This window comes from Acipenser ruthenus, chromosome 20, assembly GCF_902713425.1.
Source record: "Acipenser ruthenus chromosome 20, fAciRut3.2 maternal haplotype, whole genome shotgun sequence".
Lineage (NCBI taxonomy): Eukaryota > Metazoa > Chordata > Actinopteri > Acipenseriformes > Acipenseridae > Acipenser > Acipenser ruthenus.
In genome coordinates this window covers 17568048-17591955 of record NC_081208.1, presented here as the reverse complement: position 1 = coordinate 17591955, position 23908 = coordinate 17568048, and the positions used below count along the sequence as shown (strand labels likewise).

Genomic DNA, 23908 nt, shown 5'->3' with positions numbered 1-23908 from the left:
CCACATTCTAATATTCACAATAATTAAAGAATGCCCTTTCAAGTTTTCTGTATTCTGGGTTCATGACTCCCCTGAAGATGGGGAGAGGTGTAAATGTGAGCATGGTTAGTACTAGTTGTGACCCCAGTCACTGAAGAGCCATTGCTACATTTGCCAGGCAGGTGCAAATTCATCATATGAGAAAGAGAGCGAGAGAGACAGACAGAGACAGAGACAGAGAGAGAGAGGAGAATAGTAAAGGAAGATTAGGTAGAACAACAACACATATTTTTTCACTGGCACACAGACATGTAATTTGTTTCACAGTTAAACTTACAGTACCTTATACCTTAAATCAGTAGACAGATTTATAAAAATGTTTCCATGAGATTTGAACAAGACAGGAGGATGGGCACTTAGTTAAATTGGTGGACATAGACAAACAGTTCTGTACAGTAGTTACATTGGAGTTGATTGATAGATAGATAGATAGATAGATAGATAGATAGATAGATAGATAGATAGATAGATAGATAGTAAGCCAACATAAAGACAGAAGGACGGACAGGCATACAGAACTGGCTTCAGAACTAGGTGAGACTACCAAAATCAGGTAAGAACTTGTTATTAAATCTGTTTTATAATGTGATCTTGTTTAAAAAATGTGCATGTTAGATTCTGTTATTTTTACTGTTTCCGTTTTATTTTCTCTAAGCTTTGCTTGAGTGATTAATTTGGACAAAGGCAAATAAACATGCAATTCAGAAATAATAAATGAACAGATTAGGGAGAAAATAAGCAACAAAATTCAAATCCAGCCTTCCCAAGCATGCCAAGGTTCACAAAGAAGTTTTAAATAATGTCCGGAAAGTTATGAATTCCACCACATTAGCTGCTATTCCTCAATTCATTATGTTTTTCTGGCTGTTTATTTTATTTATTTATTTTTATCTTAAAGGCTATGAAAATCCTTATGAAACAACAACAAAGCCATTTGTTTTTCAGAAGTTTCTCCTAAGTAATCCCATGCAACTCTGTTGAAATTCAGAGGAATTTGGAACTGTTATTATAACCGTATAACAGTGTATTGTTTTATAAACTGACAGAAAAAAAGACATTACACATGATGTCATCTCTCATTTCAGCATAATACAGTACTTGCCTTCGGCTACATGACTATTGGTGTACTTCAGCGACGGCCATGCAAATAAATTACTAAATTATTATACATAATAATAAGAGAGAGAGAGAGAGAGAGAGAGAGAGAGAGAGAGAGAGAGAGAGAGAGAGAGACTGACATAAGGGTCAAGACAAGTTTGTTCCTGAATTCACTGCTTACTAGAGGTAAAGTTCACACTTTTTATTCAATGAAAATGTTTTTTTTTTTTTTTTTTAACATGTACATAGATATTTGAATGATCAACTAAGTTTCACTAATGAAGGTCAAAATGTTTGTCTGTTTGACTATGGGGTTAATTTTACCTGTTTATAAGCAGCCAGGATAAACCACAGCTGGTTTTTATTAAAGCATGTTTCATCACTGAGGAACTGCTCGGATTGGGTCAGTCCCCTATCCTTAGTTTTCCTGGGATTACCAGTAAATGATTAACTTTATTCACTTGCTTTAAAATGCTCAAGTAAAATCAGCCTATGTCCGGTGGGACATAAGCTGATGACATAAATTGTTCAAATCAGCCCCTTATTATTTTATAACTGAAATGTGATTGCCGAGTTAAAATACAAACAGAAATAATAAAAAATGTTGTGTCCTGGCTGTGCGAAGTAGCCGGTCTTCACTGGGCTTCCAAAGGGAGCGTCACATTAGCTTTGGCACTCCTGTGGGTTACCGGGAGGGGGTGTTTTTCCTCATCATGCTACAGCAGGCACCTTGTGAGCTAAAAAGCAGACACCTGTAGGGCTGGCCTTTGTCCTCCAGAGGCCGGTAGCTCGCTGACATCCGCTCTCGTGTTTCTGGGTGTGGAAAAGTAAGCTGGCTCGGTCGTGGGATCGGAGGACGCCCACTGAACCTTCAGTTCTCCTGAGCTGTGTGGAAAATTGCTGCTGTGAGGGGGAAAATGATTGGACGATTCAAACTGGGGAGAAAACCAGGGGGTAAAATAATTGGGCATACTAAATTTTGTAAAGAAATAAAAATTTTTTTTAATAATAATACTATATAATAACTTTAATTCTATTGATCTGATATTGTGTTATTTTTCTCCATATCTGTCTTACCTGAATGTCAGCTTGCCTGGCAAATTTGAACTGCTTTTGGTTTTGTTTAGTCAAATGTTGTCTTAGGCAGCTGGTAAAAAAAAAAAAAAAAAAAAAAAAAAAAAAAAACAAAAAAAAAACAGAAGACAGCACTCTTAAAAAACCTTAAAAGGTATATAAGGGCCTTTTTATTTTATTGTGTTACATGTTCCCATGTGTTGCTACAACAGTTTAAGTTGTAGCAACACATCTTGGCCAATTTTTCCACTTTTAAATTGCAGTGCTCTCTGGCTGTTTCTATTATAGCTCCAAGATGGCCGAACTATATTTCCCATCATCCTCCTGCTCACTGGTAAATCCATCTCCATACATATGTGAGCAGGAGGATGATGGGAAATGCAGTTTGAGTGGTCCATGCAAGTCCATGTGAAGCTATCTTGGAGGCAGTGGAATGCAATTTAAAAGTTTAAAAAAGTGGACAAAATTGAAAAAAAGATAAATACACACATCTTACTTAAACAATTGTAGCAACACATGGGAACATGTACACAATAAAATAAAAAGGTCCTTATATACCCTTTAAAAATGATACTTTTAAAGATATAACATTTGTGTAGTTTTTTTCAGGGGATCTATTGCAATCCAGACCTTCAGAGTTCCATGGGTTCAAAAGAGGTGAGTAAGCCATTAGAATACAGTGAGTATTCATGTGGGTATAATTAAGTGTGTGTGGGGGGTTCATGAGTTACATGGCTCATCTTTAGAATGCTCAAGACCACTACACTGGAATCCTTTTCTGTATCACATGTGGTTTATGTATCACCTCCTCAAAGAGTAGGTTCACTTAATCGCCTGTGGTTTTGTTAAATAGTGCTTGTGTTTTTACCATACCCTCTCGCACTCAGACCTCCCTGAGTCCCATGCTGCTACTGTCAGTTTTGGCAGCAGTCTTTGGGAACTTCCAGGTGGGCTACCATTCTGGAAACATGAACGCACCTCAACAGGTAAGAACATAAGTTATAATAATAAGATAAAAAGCAAGCAAATGGTTTTGAAAGCCCCTTTTTTGTGCTGTACTTATTTGAGTTTGTGCTGGAAAGATTGCTTCTAGTACAATAATTCTTTCTCTTGTTAGGTCATTGAGAATTTCTTCAATACCACATGGCAAGCAAACTACAATGTGTCCTTGACAACATCCCAGATGACTATTCTCTGGGCTGTCACGGTCAGCAGCAAAGACTTTGGGGGCATTGTGGGGGCCCTGGGGGTTAAGGGGTTAGCTGACACTTTCGGGAGGTGAGAGAGAGTTACAATCTGTTGTGCATGAAACAGGGCAAATCATTAATACAGGATAATTCTAATAAAACACCATTGGACATGAAAACATCATTAAAGGAAGTAAAATGCATATCTAAAAAGTACATGTGTGTCATTGATATGGTAAAAACAGTGTAGCAGTGAAAGGAATACTTTTATTTGACAACACCTGTAATGGAACTTAACTAAGAAAAATATGTGTACATGATATGAAGTCAATAATCTATACAGTACAGCAGAAACCTGGTTACATGACGTGAATATTACAGCCAAAATATGTCAGAGATCAGTGTCAAGGTCACCACTACATTTAGCATGTTTATATAGCCCAGCAAATACTGTATCTAATTTGAGGAAGTATGTGGCAGGAGATTTAACAAAACGGAACTGATTAAAACTCCCATTGTTCATTTGTTAATAAATCTTTGAAGGAATGCAGCAATTTACTCTTGATCTTACCAGTTCCACATGTTTTTGAAGGCTCAATGCAGGCCCAGTAAAGTCAATAAGTGTATTAGTGTGGTTATCCTGTTATCTCACCCTCACACCTAAACAGGTACATACCATCATCAATTCAAGGGCTTCACATTAACTCAGTAGATTTCTAATTCACTTTTATATATTTATAAACTAAACTTCACCCTGTGTAGCGGGAAACCAATAAAACACTCTAAACACTAAAGGAAACTGACAAGTATTTTGACAAGAAATCAAGGTTTTTGCACTTTACATTTTTCTTCAAGCTAATTAAAACAAACAATTGATCCCTACCTTCCCTCTCTCTCCCCTGTCTCTCTGTCTTGATCACATCGTGTAACAATTTTTTATTTTTTTTTGGTTCCTGGGTAGTAAGTGTTATTTCCTAATTGCTTATGCCTCAAAAGTATAGAAAATGGCTATTATTCCCCACAGACTTTGCTTTTGTGACCAGGTGTGGCAATGCGCCCCACCCCTGTGTGCATTTGTGTGTTGCGTGCGTGTGTTAATGTTGGTGTATAGTCATTGGTACACGGGATATAAACGGGTCTGTGTTTCACGTGTATTTAAAAAGTGTATATTTGTATTTAGGCACGTGCGTGATGTGCAATCCCGTGCCTAAATACAAATATACACTTTTTAAATACACGTGAAACACAGACCCGTTTATATCCCGTGTACCAATGACTATACACCAACATTAACACACGCACGCAACACACAAATGCACACAGGGGCGGGGCGCATTGCCACACCAGGACAGTGATATTTTGAAATTTACCTATTTTCCAGAACATTCTAGATATATTCAGTGCTGAGTAAACTTGGAGTAACTTCTAGAACTTTCTAGAACTTTCCAGTAATATAAATAGTAGTATAAATACAGGGGCCTTAAGCCCACCAGTTCAGTTTAGTTCCAGCTGCCTAAGTGGATACATATCTGCATTTTTCTGAGATGGCATCAAGGTCATAGGAGACTTCAAAATGGTGGCATTCCTGATGGGTCTCCAAGGCGATTTTACCAAGTTTCCCTGCTATCTTTACCTTTGGGACAGCAGGGACACCAAGGCGCACTACCACAGGCGGGACTGGCCACAGCAGACCGAGTTCTCTGTGGGGAGGAACAACGTCAAGTGGGAGCCACTGGTGGACCCCCGGAAGGTGCTGATGCCACCACTGCACATCAAATTGGGCCTTATGAAACAATTTGTCAGAGCTCTAGAGAAGGAGTCGGCAGCCTTCAAGTACCTTCAAGACTTCTTCCCTAAGCTGTCTGAGGCAAAGGTCAAAGCCGGTGTCTTCGTCTGACTACAGATAAAGAAGATCCTGGAGTGCAATGAATTCCCCAAAAAGCTCACTAGTAAGGAGAAAGCGGCTTGGAACAGCTTAGTCCCAGTGGTTCGGGGCTTCCTGGGCAATCACAAGGCCGAAAACTATGTGGAGCTGGTTGAGACTCTGGTGAAGAACTACGGCACAATGGGCTGTAGGATGTCCCTCAAAGTCCATATCCTTGATGCTCATCTTGATAAATTCAAGGAGAACATGGGAGCGTACTCGGAGGAGCAAGGCGAGCGCTTCCACCAGGATATACTGGACTTTGAACGCCGCTACCAAGGACAGTATAACGAGAACATGATGGGAGACTACATTTGGGGGCTGATTCGTGAAAGTGATTTACAGTATAATCGTAAATCTCGAAAAACTACTCACTTCTAAATCTTTTGTAGTCATTTTTGTATTACTTTAGTATAAATACATGTTAATTTGGATTCATATGTTGTTTTTTTCTGACTTTATGTGAACGAGAAGACACAAATTTGCCCGTTTTCTCATTGGAAATAGGTAAATTTCAAATTATCACTGTCCTGGTCACAAAAGCAAAGTCTGTGGGGAATAATAGCCATTTTCTATACTTTTGAGGCATAAGCAATTAGGAAATAACACTTACTACCCAGGAACAAAAATTGTGTTACATAGTGTCATCATTGACCTCCGCAAGCTCCCTGACAGTCTGATCCCTTTCTCACCCCTTCTCACCCAGCCTCTCCAAACTCCCTTGACTTATCTCTCACCCTTTCTGATTCCCCTGTTTCAATCCTGATCGTCAATGATTTCCCCTTTCACCCAGCCCACCTGATGTAGCAGTGTCCCTTCTCCCTTAAGCCCTTCTCCAATCTCCTTTTTCACTTAGCTCCCACCCTTTCTGATTGTTTAGATAGAAAGAAATCCTGATTGGCAATACCCTCTCCATGATCTCCTTCCCTGTCACCCAGCAATTTCATCTCTCTCTCTCTCTCTCTCTCTCTCTCTCTCTCTCTCTCTCTCTCTCTTCTCTCTCTCTCTCTCTCTCTCTCTCTCTCTCTCTCTCTCTCTCTCTCTCTCCCAGGAGGAACTCGATCCTGATTGCTAATGCCCTCTCTGTGGTCTCTGGGAGTCTAATGTCCATCTCTCAGCTCTGTGGCTCTCTAGGTTTGATCATCACGGGGCGGCTAATTTTTGGGTTGTTCTGCGGCCTGTGTATGAGTCTGATCCCACTCTACATCCAGGAGGTCTCTCCAACAGCACTGCGGGGGGCTTTCACCATCATGAGCCATGTCTCCTTCTCTCTTGGAATACTTGTGGGAATGGTATGAGCTAAAAAGCGTATTAAAAGCACAATGCATGACAGTAGCATTTAAAATACTTTCAGCGAGCATTCCAAAAGCCCTAGACACCTTATACCTAATCACAGCTCAATGAAAAGATTTTTCTAAATATAACATCTCTGTGGAAGCTGTATTCTTTATTTTCCCTAAGATTTAAACATTTATACATAATTGTTTATTTGTCTATCCTTGGAAAAAAAGTTAATGACCTCTAGTAGTGCTTATAATCTTAGATGTCAGACTGTTCTAAGTTTCTCAGTTCCTCAGTTCCTAGGATTTGAACGGAATTTTGAAAAAAGGCATTCCGTTTTCTAGCTCAATGATCTTAGAATAAATTTACAGAAGATCCTGGCTTATCTTAGTGGCATATGTTAACATATGTTGTTGGAAATCACGTTGGAACCTCACGGTAGAAATATATGTAAAAAAAAATTTTTTGTCCTGTTCTCATTTGACTAGCTACACAGTAACAGGGTTATTAAGAGCTCAGTAATGGTCTTCCCTGTCTCCCATGTTTTCTGTAGGTGATGAGTCTGGAAGAAGTGCTGGGGAATGCTCAGTTCTGGCCTCTGATGCTCTCTCTGTCTGTGATCCCGGCTGTGCTTCAGTATCTCACCCTGCCCTTCTGTCCGGAGAGTCCTCGATACCTCCTGATTAACCGTGGTCAAGAAGAGGAAGCAGAGGCAGGTATGAGAGAACAGGACCCTCACTGTACTAACAGAGAACTCATTATATCGCTATAAACAGGCTTCCAAATTCTCCTAGACACAGTTTCAATAATCTCAAAGCATTGATCCCTAGCGCAGCCTGCCACTGAACGACTGATTCCACTGAATTCACAGCAGAGACAGATGTAAGAACCCACACCATAGCAGTACATATTGAGCAGTGAGCATACATATATATATATATATATATATATACATATATATATATATACAGTATATGGAGAGAGAGAGAGAGAGAGAGAGAGAGAGAGAGAGAGAGAGAGAGAGAGAGAGCAGTGAGCATATATATATATATATATATATATATATATATATATATATATATATATATATATACTCACTGCTCAATATGTACTGCTATGGCCAAAAGTTTTGCATCACCCTATAGAACACATTTTGCTTCATAAGGTCGAATGAAACCTGCTGAAAAATGTTACGTTAACATATTGAATTATATACCACTTTGTAGTTTTCCATATACTTAAATGAAAAACTGACAAAAATTGAAAAATGTGACATTTCGAAATCTAACATGAAATACTGTACTTAGACTTTTGCGATATCATTTTGTAGTTTCTTTGCATTATATGATGCAAAATAAGAGATTTTAATTGTGTTCATATAGTTTTTTTTTTAAATTATGTCTCAATCATAAAATTCTAGGTGATGCGAAACTTTTGGCCAGAGATGTAAAGGTCGCAAGACTGGCTATCACTGTTTATCATAAGCAGGACTTGAATTTCATATCGTACAATGTGCCCAATTCTTTGTCTCCCAGCTCTCCGCAAATTATGGGGAAACTCTTGGGATATCCTCACTGAAATCAACAAAATGAGGGAGGAAGCTTCTCAAACCCAATCAAAGGTCACCTTGAGAGATTTCTTGTCCCTGAGAAGATACCTCAATCCAATCAGCATCATCGTTGCCATCACCCTTGGCGCTCAACTGTCCGGGTTCAACGCGGTTAGTTTTTAAATCAACCAAACTCTGGACTTTCCTACTTTCCATTAGCATTAAAACTTTCTTCTGAGTTTGTTTCTCGTTTCTTCTGTAGATGGTTTAGTTTTCCAGACTTCATTATTTCCACTTGGTGAAGACCATTTAACCAGGGGCCACTGCTACACAATAGATTCAATCCCTGTACAGCACGCCTTACCTGAAACATGAAACTTCAGTTGATACACCTTGATAGACCTGCGGTTGTGCTAATAAGAGACAGCTAAATGTTTTTTTTTTAAACTCCTGGTCTACCTTCTAACCAAGGTTACAGTCCATTGTATTGACTCTCAATAGCACAAGCAATTTCTGAAGGAGCAGAACAAATATCCTTAAACCATTGTCCTTGGTGTTGTTTATTTAAATTGTGTGTAACTATGTGTGAATGTATCTAAAAAAAAAAAAAAAAGTGACAACAGCTTCTCTCTTGTCTAAATATCTGTCTCTTTTCAGATTCTCAATTATTCAACAGATATTTTCACAAAGGCTGGTTTTTCACAATCTCAATTTCTAACTCTCGGCACCGGAGTTATCAATGTGGTTTTTACAGTCGTCTCTGTAAGTACCATCTTGGACCACAGAAAAATGAAAACCTAAGTCTGTTTGAAGTTTCAATGGATTTCCATAGTAGTAGATTTGATAGCAGTAACTCCTCTTACAGGTGTTACTGGTGGAGAGAGTGGGCCGCAGGAAGTTGTTGCTGACTGGCTTCATGGTAGGAGCACTGTGTAACATCCTGCTAACTGTCAGTGAAGCAACGATGGTAAGAACCGCTGCACCTATTCTTCTAGACATTTCAGAAAAGACATGAAATAGGAATCCCATTGGGTTTTCTAGATATGTTAATGAGTTCTCAGTCATGGTGGAACAATCCACCATTTATCTCAGAGGTTGTTGCTACCTGCTTCTAAACGAATCTGTGTTAACATTAGAAATCTCCAATCTGGCATTTGTATCAAATACCAATAAATTCAGAGTTACAGGGACAGCAGTTACAAACACACTTCTTGAAACTGGAAACTGTCAATAACATACATATCAGGGTCACATTGTAATTATTATATTACACATGTACTCAATAAGTATCTAGTATGTAAATACACAGTAATTAGAGACACTTAATGTAAAGTGTTACCAATATCAGAGACAGGACATTTTAACATGGCTCATTTTTGTTGTCCGGGATTATTATTCCTCTGGTTAAAGACCTTTGTTGACTTTTTATTAATACACTATACCACATTTTAATCACTGGATATAATAACAGTTTCAGAGTCATTTAGGAGAAACCTGAGCTCCTGGTGCGTTCGTAACTTTAAGGTTCTCCTGTAGGGCATTAGTATTTATCTTGATTATTTTTTCATGTGAGGATTATATCCCTGCTTTCAAACAAAACTAGTATTTTGAATAAAACAATATTTAAGCTTTCTTTACAACCAGGTAGCTATAAGGAGAGTGATTTTTAATTCTGATTTACGCTCCATGGTAACCCACGCTTGATGAGTTTCCATTTTTGTAAGGGTGGTTTCTGATAAAGCAAATTTCTCACACAGAAGAATAAATGTACTTGTGTGCCTCACGCTTCTTCCCTTTCTTCCTCTGTCTCTCCCTCGCCCAGCGCTGTATCCCAGGGATGTCCTATCTTCAAGTCCTGCTGGTGTTCAGCAGCATCTCGGCCTACGAGCTCGGTCCTGGTCCCATATCCTGGTTCATCGCTGCCGAACTGTTTGACCAATCAGCTCGGCCTTTTGGCATGGCATTCACATGCATGTTAAACTGGGGGGGCAAGTTCTTGTGCTCACTGTTGTACCCACCACTGCTGGTAAGCAATCTGCTTGTCTATATATATATATATATATATATATATATATATATATTAGAGGTCAACAAGGGTAGAAAATCAGGAACCGTGTGTTAAATTTCCACAAATGTTGATCTTTTATTTGAAAATAAATAGTCCAGCTCTGTAGGCTTGTGTAATCTCTTTTAGTACTGAAAACTATTAGATACATTTTGTTTTTGTCTCAGCAGCTTCACGTCAACTACTTTAGCATCACGTGCAGTATTCAGTTGTGTCATACAACATGATCATGCAAATACTCTGAGTGCTGGGGGGAAAGCAGTCAGAATAAGCTGTGCCAAGGCAAGCAAAGCATCAGCCCTGCAGGATGACGCATGCTAACCTTTCTATTGCAGTTGCAACCAATTTTGCACACCTAAAACTTTTACTTGGTAATAAATAACCAATAGATATGCAATGGGAGTGCTAGTGTTCGACTGTCATTCCAAGTTGCAATCATATTCCATATGTATTCTGAGTATGTGTGGCGAGGGGGAGGGGGGGGGGGGGGGGTGGAGCACTTTGAAACTGCGCCAATAACACTAAAGTATCTGACTACACCACAAAGGGTGTTACATCATAAAAATAGTTAAATTAAAAAAGTTCAATACTTAAATTGTTTTGAAAGTCTTGCGCTCAGGTCTTTTAATTTGGAGAACACACTAAGCCCGTGAACACATCAGAAGAAATGACAGCAACTCCACCACTTTATTTTGGTAATGTAAAAACATAATTTTTATATATCTGGGGCAATTTAACAATTTCTCCAGTCCCCCCTACCGTCTGGTTTGTTGGAGGTATGACTAGTGTCGGTTTGACAAAAAAAAAAAAACTCTAGCTTCCCCTCTTTAAAATCTCCAATTTCCCTGTCCCCACGGTTGCCACTGACCAGATCTTACAACCACCACGCACAGGAAACACCTCTTAATTAAAGCCCCAATTTAAAGATATTCTAAAATTGAACAATTTCACAATCACACTGCTGGTCAAAATCTATTTAAAAACAATAAATAAATAAAAAAAGCACTAGTTAATTTAGTTCAAACACAAATTAATTCACAACCATCCAGCTATTCAATACAAAAATATTCAAATCATCAACAAGCAGGTTAGTGTAGGGTTGAGTAGTTGGTGCCGGCTGGCCTGTCCGTCTGTAGCTCTTTCCCCTGTCGACAGTACCCATTTATATTGCACTGTACTCTCCTTCAAAAACACAGAAAGAGAAAAAACAAAAATGACTACTAACTTATTTATCCAGTAAGTTGGAAAAAATAAATAATAAAAAAAACAACTACTATGATAGGGACGGGTAAACAACTAATAATCAAAACTCAAAGATGCACGATACTTATACTATAGGGAGTAAATATTGAAAAAAGTTGAAGGGTTTCTAATTGTGGCAAACAAAACCAATCTATCAAGCTCCTTATACAATGTGGCTACTTAGCTTGGTGTTCACAGTAGTCTAAATGATACTCGTTACTCCACTGCTCCACTGGATTATCACACGATCTTATTAGAAACACTCTGTGTCCTTTCTGTGTCTCTCACAGCTGATTCCTTTTAGGTTTGTTATGATTTCCTATGTCCTGTCCTGTTTAGTTTAGTTTCGTTTCGTTTCGTTTCGTTTCGTTTCGTTTCGTTACGTTACGTTACATTTAGTTTAGTTTCATTTCGTTTCGTTGCCTTCCGCCCTTGTGACCTGATCACCTGCTCTCCTGTAGCGCTGCATTAGCTAGTATTTAAGCTGATAAAGGTCCGCCCACCATCCATCCATTCATTGGTGGACACCTCATCCTATGGGTAACTCTATTCAAAGAATGCTGACAATCAAGTTAGGTAACACTAAACATTTAGTTTATACTGGTTATTGCATTTACCTCTATGGATGCCAGTCAGGAAGTAAGCAAAGATTTGTGTTCAACAAAACACACCACCAAAAATGTAATAATATTATAAAAAACATGCAAACAATAATAAATAAAGTTAATCAACCAAAATAAAACGTGCAAACAATATAAACAAGTGCACAAAACATATTTTAAAAAGTGTACCATTCAGTCACCCCTGTGACATATGTTTATTAAGACTTGTATTAGCCCCCTCATTTTCAGAATATAACACTCAATCCTTGTATAACGCTCACCGTCAGCCTCTCCACTTATCTATAAGATAATTTATGGCCAGGGATACCTCCAAAGGTGAGGCCAAAGAATATAATGTAAAAATATGTATACTATAGTAGTGTAAGATTTAATAAATAATTTATCACATGAGTTGACAGACTGAATTTATGAAGCAAAATATAATCTTTTGCTTTTCTCAAAGGCTTGACTGTAGCATCAGCTTTTGTGACTTGATGTGTAAACTGCACTAAAGTATGCCATGTGCCTCGTATATAATATATAGCATGGGGAAAAAAAAAAAGCTTTACCTTGCTTTCTCTAATTTCTGGTTACATCTCTCTCTCTAGAACCTTATGGGTGCCTATGTATACCTCATCTTCACGGCTGCCCTGTGCTGCGCGTTCACCTTCACATTCTTCCAACTTCCCGAAACAAAAGGACGCACCTTTGATGAAATCGCCTCGGAATTCAGACAGGCAAACCGGGTTGTATTGTTAAAGGAGCTCCAGAAGGATTTCAGAACCTTCAACTGACGGCATGAATACTACCAACAAAACAAACCTAGATCTTACCAGCGCAATCAGGAATGGACCTCACAGACGCAACAACTGATAGACAGAAATGTTCTAGTTAAGGAAAGTACTATTGTTTTTTTAGCAATGCTCCAAACAATTAATAATATGCAGAGGTGCTTACATAAGCTATGTGTATTCAGGCATCCATTGACACAAACATTTCCAGTAGTGGTGATCCACACAATATTGATGTATTGGGCAAATACGGTTGGTGGACAATTGGGAGCCATTTTTCCAGCATTGATTGTATATAGGGTTATGTGATGGTGAACATCTGTGTATGTGGGTAATATAGACAGGGGTTGAAAAAATATATTATATACTACTTTTTACAGCTATAGCTAAGTTTTGCATCTGCTAGGCTGTGTGGTCCGGTGGTTAAAGAAAAGGGCTTGTAACCTGGAGGTCCCCAGTTCAAATTCCAGCTCACTCACTAACTCACTGTGTGACCTTGAGCAAGTCACAACCTCCTTGTGCTCCATCTTTTGGGTGAGATGTTGATGTAAGTGACTCTGCAGCTGATGCATAGTTCACACACCCTAGTCTCTGTAAGTTGCCTTGGATAAAGGTGTCTGCTAAATAAACAAATAATAATAATCACCTAGAATTTTAGGATTGAGACATAATTTAAAAAAAAAAGATATATACAGTATGAACATAATTTAGATATTTTATTTAACGTTATGTAATCAAAGAAAGGAATATGCCTCCTTCTTTGTTCTCTTTTTCAGTGCAGCCACAGTAATGAAGTCATGCTTTATTTAAATAAAGAAATTACATTTTAGCAATAAAAATCATATTTACATAATTCCGTAATTATTTACACCTTCATATGAGATGGTGCAAATTTGCACAAGTCAGTTACGTATGAATAGTTTTTAATAAGTTATGAAAATAATTGTGCAGTTACTTGAAAGGGTAAAGTTACTTGAGAAACGTACTTGAAAGTAAAAATTATTTATGCAACCACTTCTGACATAGCAAATATCTACACAGAAAACCATCAAGCAACCTTAGAACGTAATCTCTTTTGAAAACAGAAAAATTGCATAAAAATGTCTTACAACGTAAAATACAAGGTGCAATACTTAATGTATACATCATCCTGTATACTGTATATGGCACATTTTGTCAACGTGTAATGTTAACAAGATTTTCATATATGCTCACATAGTGTGGAGGAATCATACCACATACACTTACGAAGCATTCAAATCAACACCTTGACATTTCCATTAGCCCAACACTTCAACAATAATAATCACACTGCTGAAGACATCACCATCTGTGGGATCAGTCAGTGCTATGGAACAAATGCTACACGGAAACAAAGGGAAGGCAAGTTTATCTTCAAACTTTGAACTCTTGGAACCTCTTGGAATGAACATTCTTTTCTGGTATGACCATGACATCATCCACAGAATTACTGAAAAATAACAAGTTTACTGTACTGTGTTTACTTTTCTTTCTACACAGCTGAAGAAGGGCATTTTGTCAGAAACATCCTGAGATAAATTATTGTTTTTATCATTTAAACCTTTTGTGTACACTGCAATTACACCTTCTTTCAAACACACACTCACACACGCACACGCACACGCACACGCACACCCCCCCACACACCCACATATATATATATATATATATATATATATATATATATATATATATATATATATATGTCACACAATATGAGGTTGGTTGTCACAAAGTATGTTCTTGCTTTTACAGTAGACAATAATGCAACTTTTTTTTTTTAAATACATAAAGTTTCTACTGTGTACAATGACAGAAAAAAGTTGCATTCTTACTTTTTATGTGAACATACAAAAATATACACCTATATATATATTTGAAATGTTGGCCCATGCTACAAAATAATATCACAGCCTCCACAGAACCGGAGGATAAACAGTAAATAATTTAAATAAGCATTATATGTTGACATATCCCACATGTTGGTATCCCACATGTTGACATTTCCATTAGCCCGACACTTCAACAATAATAATCACACTGCTGAAGACATCACCATCTGTGGGATCAGTCAGTGCTATGGAACAAATGCTACACGGAAACAAAGGGAAGGCAAGTTTATCTTCAAACTTTGAACTCTTGGAACCTCTTGGTGTAGAAAAAAATAAGACTTCTTCCTATAGGATTTACATATGACAACCAACCCCAAAAACTATGTGATAACCCCCCCAACCAGACTTTACATGATAATTCCATGATAGCACTGGGAGAACCTACTGGTTTTGTTTTTAGACCAAAAGATAACCAGTATCTGGTTCTATTTAACATGGCCATCAGTTCAAATAAACTCCAATACTACTAAGAGTTATAAGATAAATAACAAGATATACATTTTTTACTTTGGGTATGGAAATAAAAAATGTGCTAACTTTTTTGTTAGATGGAATTGACCTCAAATTACAAGATGGTTCCAGACAATAGAACACACATTTCAGTGTTAGTATCACCTGCCTGCACCATCTAGTGTTATGAGCACTGTGACAACCAATCTCGGTCTCCCCTACTTTTTACCTTTACACAACTACAATATACAATGACTCACACAAAAGGTTTCTTCGATATTCTTAAATTAAAGCAGTGAAAGCATAGGGAAGCACATGGTTAGGGTACACACAAGTACAAACATAGTAAATTTACCATGGTAAACATTCATATATATATAAACACGTTTAGTTTTATTTCTGCTTTCCATTTTTCGGGACCCTTTCAGATCTACGTTTTGGTTTGTTTTTGCTGTGCCCTGGGTCTGCGCTACGTTTAACACATCACATTCGCCTTTTTTTTTTTTTTTTTCTGCTGCTTTCTTTTTTGTAATACTCCTAAGGTCATGCCATTTTTTTTTCAATGTCAAGTATCTGTCACTTACAGTGAATTAATTTTGTTAGTTATTTCTTTCCATGTTTTATTTCTTAATGTTTTTTTTTTGGCCCTGCAAAGTGTTTTGCTACTACTTTCAGTTCACTATACCACATTGCCAGAAGGAAGTTCTAAACTAGTCTTTCAGCATTGCAAATCTATTTATAATGAGATGCAAATTCTGATATCTCCTGTATAATGAGCAGTAATTTATGCTGTTTGTAAACTTGCAATGATATTACGGTAGTTGTTCATGAAAAAGAGCTATTTAGTACATCGCACGCAAAAATTCTACGAAGGCAATGAATTTGCAGTATTTACAAACATTTAAGTAATATTAGTACATAGTACCCAATATTTCGATATTTTATTTAACATCTTGTAATCAAAGAAACAACAATAGTAGTACAGTATTTCATGTTAGATGTCAGTTGTTGTTAGTCTTTTGTTAAGTATATGGAAAACTACAAAGCGGTATGTAATTCAATATGTTAATGTAATATTCAGGAGGTTTCAATCGTCTTTATGAAGCAACATTTGTTAATAATATAGGGTGATGCTAAACTTTTGGCCAATGCTGTAGTTCAACCGGGTTGTCCAGTGGCATACTGTATGTCTTCATGCCCTGTGTAATGTTTCTAGCAATCATCTTTATCATGCAAACAGGATGGGTGACCATGTTTTTGTTTTTTTGTTTTTTTAAAAAAGGAGAAGTTCTGAGTTGGCAAAGGAAGTTAGTTCAGTTTTGCAACATATTGAAGTAACAGCTTGGTTTCCATTGTTTGCAAAATCACTTTAAAGCATTTGTTAATTCTATAGGGTGACACAAAAACTTTTAGCCATAGCTGTAATTACAGGGAAAGTTAATTTGATAAACGTTTCATGAAGAGCTTTCATCAGTACAAAGATGAAGGTACTGGCCAAAACCTTTACTTAATAACTTATCCTAGGATTTCTTAAGGTGTGACCATTTCCTCACTACACTTTTTTAAATGATTCAATAAAGTGCCATAAAAGAGGTGGTTATGCTAGAACGAGGCATAGTTGTCTGTGGGCATCATTTGGATTAAGTACCAACCTGTGACACTCACATGTTCATATTAAACAGAATACCAGGATTTCTTTTAGATACCAAGCCCACTTAGGAGCCAGCTTAATAACCTTTAGGGTATATAGAACGCTGTGGCCCCTCAAAGGCTGAAGGATTGTTAGAATGGTAAGGAGAAGATGGCATTATCAAGTATCTTACGAACTGAAGCTCTGCTTGATTTGTAGGTATTTAAAAACACATAACTATATTTACACTGAGAGGCACAGCTCAGCCATTTGGTCTATGGCATCAGCTGGTATTATTATTAGTATATAAAAAAATGACATTCATATTCTTGATAGTCCTAGCAACTTTAGATAAGAACAGCTATCTGAAATAGCTAAAATGGAAAGGCATGCCATAGATCGTACTCATAAAACAGAATAAGCAAAATGGTTTTAATGTTTTATTTTTTATGTTTCTTCTAATACAGCTTTCATTTGTTGTAACATGAGTTCTAATGTCTTTATCTCTTACAGTTCAAGAGTCTCCAGTCTTACTCACATATAAGTCACATTTTTTTCTTCTGATAAAGTGAACTCCACTTACCCTTAGAATAGTTTACCATGGCACAGTTTTTGCTACGCAGTTACCATAGTTTACCCTAGTTTGCCATGTTTATTAATAGGCTTTACCATACCTCACTGTTCTTTACAATGTTTTATCATGCTTTCAATATGCTTTATTACACTTTGCTAGGCTTTTACTGTGGTAAACTTGTCCCCTTGAAGTTATGTTAAAATGTTTTGACTGTAATATAACCTTCTTTCAGATTTGTTCTCAGATGTGGGCTTATCTTTATAAAGTCCTTGCCTTTCCTTACATACTGTAGGAGAGGCTAACATTAGTGGGGGTGAGAGTCTGCATGACCTGCTTCATATTGCTAGTATACTCAAACTGTGTAGGGTAGCAGATAGAGAAGGGTGACCTACCAAATTATCAAATTCACTACAATCCCTGGAGATTCAGCAGCAACCAGCACCCCTCCAGCTCACAGAGCAGGTATCGTGAGTACTTCTATAAAGCCTCAAACACTCTCTTTTCTAGTAGAAACTACTTCGCTGCTTAGTAATGAAGTACAGTGATGTGTTCTGTGGAATATGATAATACAACTTCAACATTCAACTTTCAGAGATTGATTATTCGCTAGACTAAATGCAAGTGTTAATTTGAGTAGATTGTTTCATGACAGATGTGTATGTCTTAATGTTGTGCTCGCTTTCGATATCGTTGCTTCAGACTTCATCGGTTTCTGGACTTCTGCTTTTTTTGTCAGAAGTCAAAATAATATTTTTGTGTGATTTATAAGAGCTTCCCTAAAACAAAGATGACAATTTTCTTACAAAACCAGGCCAAATGTATACATTTATTGTACTGCTACAATGTACGCGTGATCTTTATTTTATGATATATGCTACATTAAATTATATACAATAAAGGATAATGTTGCCAGTACTTAAAAATAGATGTTAATGAAGTCTGGGCTAGCACTCCTTTAAAGGGGAGGAAAGTGACAATGTTAGCAAAGGTTTTCCTTTATCGTTGCAGATCACAGAGGCAAAGATTGTGTCCTTTTTTCCACACAAAGGGCACAAGCAGAACATCTAGACCCTGGTTTTGTGAGAGCTGTAAGGGTGTGCAGAAGCTCATACTCATAATTGCCTTTAAGTATTTATCGGCAGGTATTCAACAAATCCACTCACTAATGTGCTTATTTCTTTTTATGCTAAAAGTTTTCAATCTAATGGAATAGTATACCAGGTGCTGAAACAATTAGATGATGTCCTTTTTATTTATATTGCTAAGAAATAAATAATAATAATAATAATAATAATAATAATATTCCTTTAGACAGGACAAAGTGTGTGACCTCTTCTAGTTTAACAACGCTGCTGATGTTCTTGTTCAGGACTGATCCTGCTGCTGAGGTTGCTCAGTTTCTCTTTCTGATCTGAAAAGATCACACAATCCAAGAGGTGCTGAGCAGGTGCATATAGATGGTGTCTCTATTATTTACTGCAGCAATACAAAGGCTGTCTTCAAACTGCGGAAGTGTAAAACTCAGTCTTGTATGGGGTTTTGGTGATGCATTGACCACGTCCCCTTTCCTCTGCGTACTGCCATGAAGCTCTTCTTTAAATTTCATATCTGATTGCGCACCTCCCCCCCCCTCCTCCTCCCAACTCCTCCTCTCTCTCTCCATCCTCTTGTTTCCTGGTCTGTCTGTCTACACTCAGACAGTGCTGTGTATGAGAGAGAAGGGCGATGGAGGAAGAGGTGACCTACGCAGATATCAAATTCTCTAAAATCCCAGGAGAGGAGGTTACAGGAGTCCCTGATTCAGGAGCAGCCAGCACCCCTCCAGCACGCAAAGCAGGTACTGAAAATACTTCTGTAATTGCTCAAACACTCTCTTTTCTTATAGAAACTATTTCACTACTTAGTAAGGAAGTACAGTAATGTGTTCTGTGGAATACGGTGATACAAGATTGTACTTCAATATACTGCACAGAACTCCTGATAGATTAAATACATAACACTCAATAGATCATTGACTGAAATGAGAAAGTTTACTTGGGGATTGCTTCATGGTATTTCATTTTGTTGTTCTTGTGTTGACTTCTGATATTACTACTCCAAACTTCATCTATTTCCAAACTTTTCCTTTTTTGCATGGCTTAGAAAAAAAACCTACTTCACAGTAATGCAGTAAAACAATGTGTTTTGTGGAATAAGATCAAACATGCTCTTGGGCAGTGTTTCCTTGTTGCAAAACTCTTTTCTTGGGGTGAGATCTACAAGTAATATTCCACCCAGTCATTCTGCATAGTTCTTTTTTCTCTTTGTATTTAAAGACAAGAGTGGTGCCAAGGTGTGCAAAGTCAGTCTCTCTCTCTCTCTCCCTCCCTCTCTCCCAGTTCCCCCAGTCCAGTCCAGTTCTTGTTCCAGGGTCATCACTGCTCTGGGAGCTGCAGTGTGCGTCTTACTGCTGGCAATCATCTGCATGGGAGCAGCAAGTAAGATCAGGTTTAAACGTTATCAATCTGCTCTTTGTACAATAGTTCATTTTAATGGTTGTCTTAAAATGTGATGCAGTTGTTCATCATTGAAAATGAGGTGCTTGTTCTGCACGAATGAAGCTGTTCAATTTACAGGTACAGGAAGTTCTCAAATGTCCATTTTAACACCCATTGCCATGCAATGCTTCCTGCTTTTTCAGAATCTTGCATTTTATTTTATCCTTTACCTATAGAAATACATTCTACTCTACTTATAAAATTGCCATTATCAAGGAACTATTAAAATGTCATTAATAGGCACAACTTTTACAAGGGTGTTACCATCAGTAGTTGAGCACACCTGGAGGAACAAAGGAATTTTTTTAAACAGACATTCTACCTTAATGTTCCACAGTACCTTTAGTTAAGCAACCTGACTGGTCGATGGAAGTCTGAGTCTGTGATTGATCTCCAGTGCTGGTGAATCAAATACTTTTTATTTTTCAGTTCTGCTATGTCACAATCACAGTGAACCCGATGTCAAGAAATCACTCCAGCAGTGCACCAATGACCTCAGCACGTACAAGAATTACCTCAGGAAGACATTCTGTGTGGATCCTAGCACTGGCAAGGAAGATAAATCTCATTTAATATTTTTGAAAGCCTAAAGATATAGGTAACACTTTAGTTTAGGGATCCGTTATAAGTGGTTATAAACAGTAGCAAAAACAAAACAATGGCAAAAATGTATAATAGGTGTATTGCAAAAACAAAGCAGCCCCATACAATTGGTGAGACAGACATATAAAGACACACAGACACACAGACAGGACAGACACTGAAAAGACAGACAAACTATATCTGTTATAAGCAATTATAAACAATAGCACAAAAAACAATGACAAAAATGTATAACAATAATCTTATTATTTCTAATCACATTCTATAATTGTTATGTTTATAGATTGTTTATAATCACTTATATCGGATCCCTAAACTAAAGTGTATATATATATATAATATAAGAGAGGGAGCCTGGAAATGGCGTTGGGTTGATAACACTCAGCTTGATGAGAAGTAAGTCTCCCATCTCAGTTCTTTATGTTTTTATTACTTCTACAGTTTCCTTGATAAACGACATTAGTGGAATTTCTCAAATTAAAAACGTTAGCTGCTTCTTATAACATTCACAGTGTGATTTCCAAACTGCTGGTTCTAATGTGTTCTTTCATTGTTTCTGACAGGATTTCAGTTAGAAATGAGGAAAATAAACTCCAGAATTGTGCATTTGTGCTGTATGAGTTAGTATATTCAAAGGAATGTCACTCAGCTAGGCAGTGGATCTGTGAGCAGGATGCTGTGCGCTTTTGAGTGGATCCACAGACTCTCTTCACTTCAGGAACAAACATCTGCAGAGCTAATAAAAAACTAAGTGAATTAATTTAAAATGACACACAAACGCATCCTATATACATGGATTCTGTATAGGTATATTGTAGGTTTGTATTTAAAAGTATTTTTAGAACATTGCAAAATAAATCCATTATTTTCTATAGTGCAAATGACAAAGAGGCTGTTTACCAGAAGTTAATTGTATCTGTTATGTATGTTTTATATTTCTCACACAATTTTTCCAAATAAAGTTAGGTTTGAGGTTTGCTTTGCATTGAATGTGAATATATATATTGTAACACAGCAGGGAGGGGGTTAATCCTCCCTGCATGGTAGAAAACATGTGCGAATGCACATTTGTGTTAATTGTTAATTATCCCCTGCACCTGGTAATTATTGTTAAATTAGGACCAGGTGCAGGGTATATAAGGGGTGCAGTCAGTCTGCTCAGTGCTGCTGTATAGAAGGAGGCAGATAGTGTGCTCTGTCTCCGAGCAGTCAGACAGAAGTAAGTGCTGTGTCAAACCTGTGTGGTTTTAGTTTGTTGGGTTTTGTTTGGTGGGGAAACGGCTTAGCCGTCCTACTTGTAGTCAGGGTGTTCCTGAAAGTTAAGTTAGTGCTCGTAAAGAGCTAGGTGTTTGTTTTTGTTTTTGTGTTTCTGTTTGTATTATTAAAAGTGCGCGGAAGCGCTGAACCCCAATTTCTGTGTCTGGGTCAATTTTTAAAGGGGCAACGAACCCGAGTGGGGGCAATTTATTACAATATATATATTCTAACAGACTAGGGCGAGAAGGAGAAGAAAATGTAGTCCAGAAGGGGATAAAAGACTACATTCTCCAGAATGCCACGGGAGGAGCCTGAGAGGAAGACATGGCTCCAATAGAGTTAATGAGCCCCTGCATAAAAAGGGTGGAAACCCTGCAGTCAGTGCTGAGTGCTAGGCTGTGAAGCTACATATGCTGGGGGAGACCTGTGGGGTCAGAAACAAAAGGTACTGTGTGTGCACTGGTTTGGTTGCTGGTAAACGGCATAGCCGTCCAGCGTGTTAGTTATAGCCTTTCAAGAAGCGTTTAGTTAGAACTCGGTTCAGTATTTTTAAAGGGTTAAACGAGCCAGAGTCAAGGACTTTGCCACTGTATGTGTGTGTATATATATATATATGGTACATTTTAAATTTGTTACACCTTTTTAAAGTGTTGAAGCTGAATGAATGTGTTGTAGAACATAATTTGTTTTGTATTGCATTAGATTTTTATCCAAATCCAAGCAGTTAATGTATCCAGTGCATATGTTTCAGTAGATTGTAAGCCATTTCATTGATTTTTATAGTGATATAATTTGTGTTATAAAGACTTAATGCTGAAGCTAACATATACAGGTATTAAATATTTTAGTAAAAGTTTGTTTTGCATTGAATGATGATTTTATTCTTCTAATGTTGTATTTATATTTCAAGTGTTTTAGGATTGTATCCAATACAATGCATTTTCATTTTACATGTTGCATTGTATTATACATATAACTGTTAATGGTTTATTTTTGTAATGCTCAGCTAACATATTCATGAAATAAAATAATGTGTGTGAGTTTGTTTTGCCGTGTCTTGTGATGTGGAGGTGGAAAACTCCAGGGCTTGTTTCCTGGTCACTAATAATGCTATTTAGCCTGTAGGAAGAATGAAATGGGTGGAAAGACAGCTGTGGCCACATATGTATTGACAGCATGTCAACCAGTATATTACCAGCCATTGAAATACTGGAAAACAAGAGCATTGAGTGAATAAGGAATGGCATCATAAAGCATCTCCTGTGCTAGACCTATCCCTGCAATATCTTTACCAACAGAATAACCATTGCTTTGAGATCTCTTATTCACACAAAGTACCCCAGGTCATTCATGAAACCCAGCAGATTCTCCTGCATACGCTGGTAGAATTGATCAGCCACTGGGAAACAAGCCCACTGAATGAGGAAAGTAATCTTAGGGTTCTGGAGGAGAGCATATTCCCATCAGCAATGTTTCTCTACACAGATGGGGATTTCATCTCTTCTATATGGGTCTATAGGGATGACGGGGCACCCTGCTACAAGGCATAGGACAGCAGGCTTGGTTTGTTCTATCACATGTCATTGTGGTGAGCTGCTGGAGTGTGCAAGCATGGAGCAGGAAAAGGCCAAGAACCTGTGATCTCCAAAGTCTTGTGTTTATTGATTTGGAGGGAACAACAGATCAGAGATTAATAAAAACAGGTTTAAGTGCAACAGACAGTGCAATGTAGGGTTGCCACCTTTTCAACAGACCAAGCCAGGACACATCTCAATCAGCCTAGGTCAAAACTGAGCAGTATACTGTTCAGTTTAACACAGTACCACCAGATCTTTGTACAAATCAACAATCATACAGTACACACAGTATTGTGCTGTTGATATTTCTAGCATTTGAATTTGCAAGCCGTAGTGGATTCAGTAAAGTAATACATACCCACGCAATTCACTAGTTCATTATCATGTAAATCTACAGTGTAACACCACAGAAAAATAGTAGCTATGTCATGGTACGTCCGTTAAAGTCTAATCTTACCTGAGACAAGTATCTGTGGTGATGAGGAATGCCGTGGTAAGTCAATGCAATTTCTGAA

At 37.6% G+C, this 23908-nt stretch overlaps 1 protein-coding gene across 1 annotated transcript; it reads left to right on the top strand.

Annotated features, from left to right (window-relative positions):
• Nucleotides 1-224: 224 nt before the first annotated feature.
• LOC117425835 (solute carrier family 2, facilitated glucose transporter member 1) lies at nt 225-13504 on the top strand. Its single transcript, XM_058993570.1, has 11 exons — nt 225-592; nt 2821-2868; nt 3099-3197; nt 3329-3489; nt 6374-6614; nt 7157-7319; nt 8139-8323; nt 8810-8914; nt 9018-9119; nt 9975-10178; nt 12670-13504. Exons 2-11 carry the CDS (start codon nt 2854-2856, stop codon nt 12853-12855), a joined length of 1461 nt encoding a protein of 486 aa, XP_058849553.1. The 5' UTR covers nt 225-592; nt 2821-2853; the 3' UTR covers nt 12856-13504.
• Nucleotides 13505-23908: the final 10404 nt, after the last annotated feature.

What these genes read in the sequence shown, in the direction of transcription:
- LOC117425835 (XM_058993570.1), top strand. An exon ending in AACTGTCCGGGTTCAACGCG is followed by an intron (nt 8,324 to 8,809) that starts GTTAGTTTTTAA and finishes GTCTCTTTTCAG; the next exon opens with ATTCTCAATTATTCAACAGA. An exon ending in CTGTCAGTGAAGCAACGATG is followed by an intron (nt 9,120 to 9,974) that starts GTAAGAACCGCT and finishes TCCCTCGCCCAG; the next exon opens with CGCTGTATCCCAGGGATGTC.